General features: G+C 38.2%; 1 protein-coding gene across 1 annotated transcript; it reads left to right on the top strand.

Moving 5' to 3' along the window:
* Positions 1–5,303: 5,303 nt before the first annotated feature.
* On the top strand, positions 5,304–6,934 carry LOC130744959 (protein FAR1-RELATED SEQUENCE 5-like). The gene is made up of 2 exons (XM_057597119.1): positions 5,304–6,825; positions 6,927–6,934. Exons 1-2 carry the CDS (start codon positions 5,304–5,306, stop codon positions 6,932–6,934), a joined length of 1,530 nt encoding a protein of 509 aa, XP_057453102.1.
* The last annotated feature ends 649 nt before the right edge of the window (positions 6,935–7,583 follow it).

Raw genomic sequence — 7,583 nt, 5'->3', positions numbered from 1 at the left:
TCAGATTTAAACATCAAAAGTTGGAGAAAACTTCCATACGACATCTCTCTGAGGAGGTACCGGTCCACCAAAAAAAAAAGGACTACAACTATAAATTTTTTTTTTTTCGGCGCCATATGTGTAAATCCACCAGGGGTCTATTTCAAACTACAAGATTCATTTCCACTTACAGTCCCTTTCCTCTTTAATTTCATATCCAGCGCCTATAATATGGTATATTTCAATAGCTAGTCCTCTAACATTGATCTGGGCTTCATCACCGTGTTCTTCATCATCATCATCATCAATACTTCCTCATCTGCCAGAACCATCATTTTCACTATCTTCGTCATCAATTTTCATGCGGGAAGCCCATACGGCTGCACCAGCGGTCTGTTGGTTGGAGGCCCGCGAACATCATTTTTCCGGCGACATTATGCTGGTTAATGTTGCTCAAGATAGACACCGCGAACATCATTTTTCCGGCGACATTCACAATCTGAAAAGGCGTTCTTGTCCGCGGTCTGGTCTCAGATTGCCACGGCGGCGGATCCACCACCTTCGTTCCTCTAGAAGAATCCCACATCATCGTGGGTGGTCCATTCATCTCCGGCCGGAACTCCGCCGTAGCGCCACCACACATTCGTCTTCTCCGGCTAATAAATCTGGAAATTTTCCAGATCTGGATATTTCCCAGATTTTTACATTTTTTCCAAAATTGTAGTATTAGTTTTACCTGCTGAATTCGTTAAAGATGGATAAAGATTAATACCACCTTTCTTTTGAGACTTTTACCATGACCTCAGTGATAACTAAAGTCTTCCATTTGATTCCATGACAATTACAATACACTTAAAGCAACGTAATGATGAATAGTTTAGTTTTTCATCTGACCCTATTAACTAACTGTTAGGAGTACAATAGTCCCGACAGTCATCTTTTATTATCTCCTTTTGAACAAATTATTATTAGGGACCCCATCCCTTAGTTATTATATAGTGAGTTAACTTATGTTGATGAACATCTTATCCAAACGTTGGTGATTCTAATATCTCGTATAAACTGATGTTATCTATTATAATGGCCTACCTAACATAATGTTAGTACTTCTATAATCTTGAATAAACTGGGGTTAGTTAATATATGGTTCGATTAAACGAGTGTTGGTTATCGACAAATGTCGGAAGTACTACCCTTGGTGGAGGGACTATTGAACATCTAGGTTAAACTACAACTATCTAATTCAATGACATGTTAACCCATTATTAGTTGTTACAACGAAGAAAATGACATTAAAGGTAGTTGAAATTTAGTCTTTATTGGATGAGAGTTAGTTATTCTAATGACCCTGCTAACTAAATGTTGCTTAGTCATGCTCTAGCAATTCATATAATAGGGTTAGTTGTTCCAATGATCCACTTAACCTAACATTAGTTATTTGATTGACAATTAAAGGTATATGAAATTTAGTCTAGAATGGAGGAGAGTTAGTTACTCTAATGACCCTGCTAACCAAATGTTACTTAGTCATGCTCTAGCCATTCATATAATAGGGTTAGTTGTTCCAATGATCCACTTAACCTAACATTAGTTATTTGTTGACAAAGTAACTTGATGACTACATATAAAATACTCTCAATTGAATAACCAAGTTTGTTGTTAAAATTATCAACTTAACTAACATTAGTTGACTTAATGACAATGTAACGTGAATACTATCTTAGTTAAAATCTCAGTTGTCTATGCTCGAGGTTGAACAAAATACAGTACTGTACAAAATAAGGTAACCAATTATAATTGTCTATGATCTTAAGCTAGGGTTAACTCAACTATATTATCGGCTATAGAAGATTATGTTTTTAAGCTCAAATCAGCAAAAAAAAAAAGAATCATTAGGTAACTACTGGGCCGTCGACCACGTTAACAAAAAACGACCTATATGTTTTTTCTGTCAATAAAGGCCTACAGGATAACAAAAAATTAACATTTTGTTTCGGTAAGGCCCACCGGAAACGCAATGAAGAATTAGTGCAGAAAAAAAAAGGAGGGGTACTTTAGTGGTTTAAGCAAAGCTACAGGAAATTGACCAAAAAAAAAAAGCAAAGCTACAGGCACAAATCCGTCTTTAGACAAAATACTTCAGCCAATTCATCTTTCTTCACAGGAATGCATATTCTGCCAGTCTTTTCATCTTTATCTGTGCTCTATGCTGAATTCGTTAAAGATGGATAAAGAGTAATACCACCTTTCTTTTGAGACTTTTACCATGACCTCAGTGATTATTATTAGGGACCCCATTTGATTCTATGAAAATTACGGTATACTTAAAGCAATGTAATGATGAATAGTTTAGTTTTTCATCTGACCCTATTAACTAACTGTTAGGAGTACAATAGTCCCGACAGTCATCTTTTATTATCTCCTTTTGAACCAATTATTATTAGGGACCCTATCCCTTAGTTATTATATAGTGAGTTAAATTTTGTTGATGAACATCTTAACCAAACGTTGGTGATTCTAATATCTCGTATAAACTGATGTTATCTATTATAATGGCCTACCTAACATAATGTTAGTACTTCTATAATCTTGAATAAACTGGGGTTAGTTAATATATGGTTCGATTAAACGAGTGTTGGTTATCGACAAATGTCGGAAGTACTACCCTTGGTGGAGGGACTATTGAACATCTAGGTTAAACTACAACTATCTAATTCAATGAACTTGTTAACCCATTATTAGTTGTTACAACGAAGAAGATGACATTAAAGGTAGTTGAAATTTAGTCTTTATTGGATGAGAGTTAGTTATTCTAATGACCCTGCTAACTAAATGTTGCTTAGTCATGCTCTAGCAATTCATATAATAGGGTTAGTTGTTCCAATGATCCACTTAACCTAACATTAGTTATTTGATTGACAATTAAAGGTAGATGAAGTTTAATCTAGAATGGAGGAGAGTTAGTTATTCTAATGACCCTACTAACTAAATGTTACTTAGCCATGCTCTAGCCATTCATATAATAGGGTTAGTTGTTCCAATGATCCACTTAACCTAACATTAGTTATTTGTTGACAAAGTAACTTGATGACTACATATAAAATACTCTCAATTGAATAACCAAGTTTGTTGTTAAAATTATAAACTTAACTAACATTAGTTGACTTAATGACAATGTAACGTGAATACTATCTTAGTTAAACTCTTAGTTGTCTATGTTCGAGGTTGAACAAAATACAGTACTGTACAAAATAAGGTAACCAATTATAATTGTCTATGATCTTAAGCTAGGGTTAAGTCAACTATATTATCGGCTATAGAAGATTATGTTTTTAAGCTCAAATCAGCAAAAAAAAAAAAGAACCATTAGGTAACTACTGGGCCGTCGACCACGTTAACAAAAAACGACCTATATGTTTTTCTGTCAATAAACGCCTACAGGATAAAAAAAATTAACATTTTGTTTCGGTAAGGCCCACCGGAAACGCAATGAAGAATTAGTCCAGAAAAAAAGGGAGGGGTACTTTAGTGGTTTAAGCAAAGCTACAGGCAATTGACCAAAAAAAAAAAGCAAAGCTACAGGCACAAATCCGTCTTTAGACAAAATACTTCAGCCAATTCATCTTTCTTCACAGGAATGCATATTCTGCTAGTCATTTCATCTTTATCTGTGCTCTACCTCATCTCCACACGCCATTGATAAGCAACAAGAAGAGTTATAACACTCTTGTAAACCAGTTCAATGTTTATTTTTTAGCGTTTCCCTTGCAAAGCTAGAGCACGAAAACTAGGTGTATTCCTTGTAGAGAAGATCCAGACCCTATCTTGTCTTCCACACTCGAATAAGATCCTCCATGCTGCATTGTGAGGCCTTCAAGTCTGTTACGGTTTACTATTGTTGGCGCGGTTATATTGATTTATCTGGCTACCCGTGTGCTGTTCACGGATTTGTGAAGAAATTTGTTTGTGAGTATACTCCTTGAGATCGACTTCATCTCCTTTGAGTTGTGTGCGTTATTGTTGTCTTTGGTTTCATGCATTTAATTTTATTTTATGGAAGTTAAAAACTATAGTGATGCCGCCGAGGTTTCTACTCTGTCAAAGGTCCTCTAAGTAAGTAATAAATTTGATATATATATATATATATATATATATATATATATATATCTTGTGTAGGTCAGAGTTGATCCAATGAGCGACAACATGGAGGTTGACTCGAATTTTGGCCTGGATGAGGACTCGCAGAGTTCACCATCTGATGACTCGTGGTCAGCAAATGAGGAGGTATGCATTGACCGGTGTATTATGTCCTTGTAACATACTTTAACCATGGCTGCGCACTCTAAGAATCTCCTTCTTGATTGTTTGTAGAACGAATATGAATATGATTTTGAGGCCCTTGAGAATTATTTTAACGGTGATGACGGTCAATCTATGAATGAAGACGACAATGATTACGATGATAGACAAAACAACAATTCATCTTATCAATTTGAGGGTGAGGGCCTTGGTGACCACAACGATTATGATCTTCATGAGGATGAGCTTGACTCTGGTGAAAGGTCGACAAGCGATCTCGATGGCGAAGAAAACAGCTCTTTTTGTGATGAGGACGAAGGTTCGCCTGACACAGCTAACCCAGTTGACAATACAGATGATGTAGCGGGGGTAAATTATAACGAAATGCATGGCAATCCTGTCAGAATTGATTCAAAGGATGACTTTCTCCTTCTGGATATAATGACCATGAGACTGGAGGAAATCATGAGGTTTTCATTTGTGAGCTTGGAGCTGGCGTTCGAGTTCTACTGTTGGTTTGGAAGATTGTCCGGTTTCTCTATTTGTAAAGACACCAAACGCTGGACCAAGAAAGGAGAGGTACGCCAACAAACTTTTGTGTGTCATAGGGAAGGCTTTCGCAAGAACAGTGATGTGAAGCGGACAGCTGAGGCTAGGAGTAATTATAGGTGTGGATACAAAGCTAAATTACGGGTCCATATTCAGGGTTACTCAAAACGGTGGTACATCAGCTTGTTTGTACACGCTCATAACCACGACGTGCTCCAAAGAAGTCATGCAGCAATGTTGGCTGCACACCGGCAAATGCACGAAGCGGATATCTTGAGTTTGACAACTCATTTGAGTTCGGGTCTAACAACTGCCGACGTCTACAATTCACATGCTGCATAGGTTGCGGGTATAACAACACGCAATACATCTTGAAATATCTACAGAACCAAGTTGGGAAGCAACGACGAGCACATGTTTCAGATGGACGCAGTGCATTAGATTATCTAGCCTCGTTAGGTACCAAAGACCCATCTATGTTTGTGCGGCACACGGAGGACGCTGATAAAAATCTGGAACATTTGTTTTGGTGTGACGGGATTGGTCGGATGAACTACAGCGTGTTTGGGGATGCTTTAGCATTCGATGCCACATATAAAAAAAACAAGTATCGGCGTCCCCTCGTCATATTTTCATGTGTCAATCACCGTAATCAAACAACCGTTGTTGGTGGTGCTGTAATTGGCAACGAGAAAGAAGAAACATATGTGTGGTTGCTAGAGCAATTGTTGGAGGCAATGGACAAGAAGAGTCCAACAACAGTTATCACAGATGGAGATAAGGCAATGAGGAATGCCATTCGGAGGGTCTTTCCCAATGCCAGTCACCGACTCTGTGCGTGGCACTTGATGTGTAATGCAACCGATAATATCAAAATTCCTGACTTCCTCCCTAAGTTCAAGACTTGTATGTTCGGTGATTTTCAAATAGGTGATTTTAAAAGAAAGTGGGAATCATTGGTTGAAGAATTTAATTTACATGAAAATCCGTGGATTATTGACATGTATGCCAGAAGACATACGTGGGCTGAGGCCTACTTTCGTGGTAAGTTTTTTGCCGGATTTAGGACTACATCTCGGTGTGAAGGGTTCAACGCCCAACTTGGGAAGTTTGTCAAGAGAAGATACAACTTGAAAGAGTTTCTACAACACTTTCATCATTGTCTCGAATACATGCGACATAGAGAAGTTGAAGCTGATTTTCGTTCAGGCTATGGAGACCCGGGTTTGAAAGCTCCACCCATTTTTCAAAGTATTGAGCTTTCAGCCTCACGTATTTTGACCCGACAATTATTCTTCCGATTCCGTCCCACTATTGTATCTGCCCCTGACATGATAATTACTAATTGCGAAGATACCCTTGGCATGTCAATGCACACGGTCAAGCGGTCCCAGGAATCTAGTAGGGAGTGGCTTGTTTCATACTATACGACTACATATGAATTCCGATGCTCATGCATGAGAATGGAAAGCATTGGTTTAGCTTGCGCCCACATCATTGCTGTCTTGGTTGATCTCAATATACATAACATTCCCAAGTCACTTGTGCTTGAAAGGTGGAGTCAAGGTGCAAAGGATCATTTATGTGAAACGCCGGGGTCATCCCCGTCGCTTTTCCGAGATTCCGCGGTCCTTGTTAGATATGTTTGTATGCTCGAAGCCTGTAGGAAAATGTGTACACTTGCTTGTCCGCTTATTGATGACTTTCGCCAGACATGGGAGATTGTTGGAGGTCACACTCAACACTTAGAGAATAAAAACAATCCCTCAGTTCCAGAAGGTGTCACTGGAACTCCATCTGCTAACGCAGGTCTAACGACTCACCGGCGCAGGGGTCGTCCCTGTGGACCGTCAACTTCTCGATTGAGGGCCAAGCGACCCTTGAAGTGTAGCACATGCAAAGTGATTGGACACAATCGCTTAACTTGCCCATTGGTTAAAGGAACGTCCACCGAGGGATCCTCCACGGGAGGGGATCACGAATTTGATGACCTTGAAGGTGTTATTTTTTTAATACCTATGATTTTTAGTGATCATTTCCATGATTAACAAAAAAACAAAAAACTGTATTAATCTAACTTAATTTGTTTCATGTTGCAGCCTACTAGGACGCCACGGACGGGTATGGCCATATGCTGCATGTCTTTCGCATTCGGTATCGTTGGATGTCTGAGACTAAGTGCTATGGAAACTGTTTAACGTGATGTAATGTTTTAATCCATTATTTGTTGCCTTTGTATTATTGTAATGCATTATTAAGGAGTTTCAGTTGCATTAGCACAAAGTCTTTACAGATTGTGTTGTGAAAGGAAAAGTTTATTGAAACTAAAAGTTTCTTTCAATAATAAGGCGACCAAAGTGCATTGGTCTTGAACCATGCAATGGTAAAAGATTGTGTCGTGAAAGCAAAAGATTATTGTAAGCAAAAGTTACTTTCAATAATAAGGCGACCAATAATAATTAAGTTGAGCTTACGATTAAAAATATAAAAAGATGACATTACAATAAGTCACCTTACAATAGCCTCTTACAAAAGTATCATTTATTTTCTTTTATCCATTCTCCGCTATTACCACATTAAGCATCTTCTCCCAGCCTTGCAAGCAACCCATTGGCCGACCTCTGCATCCGGTTTTTCATTTACCAAATTTTTCTCTCTTTAACTTTTGAGTCACTTTCTCAAGTCTGCTAATTCTCTCTTCAAGTTCCACAACATTTGCAGATGAATATCTTTCACCTTGGTTCCCAGAGAGATTT

The sequence above is a fragment of the Lotus japonicus genome, chromosome 1 (assembly GCF_012489685.1).
Source record: "Lotus japonicus ecotype B-129 chromosome 1, LjGifu_v1.2".
Taxonomy (NCBI): domain Eukaryota; kingdom Viridiplantae; phylum Streptophyta; class Magnoliopsida; order Fabales; family Fabaceae; genus Lotus; species Lotus japonicus.
Note: the sequence above shows the minus strand (reverse complement) of the source record. Positions and strands in the feature narration are given on the sequence as shown.

What these genes read in the sequence shown, in the direction of transcription:
- LOC130744959 (XM_057597119.1), top strand. Translation starts at nt 5,304, where the DNA reads ATGTTTGTGCGGCACACGGAGGACGCTGATAAAAATCTGGAACATTTG.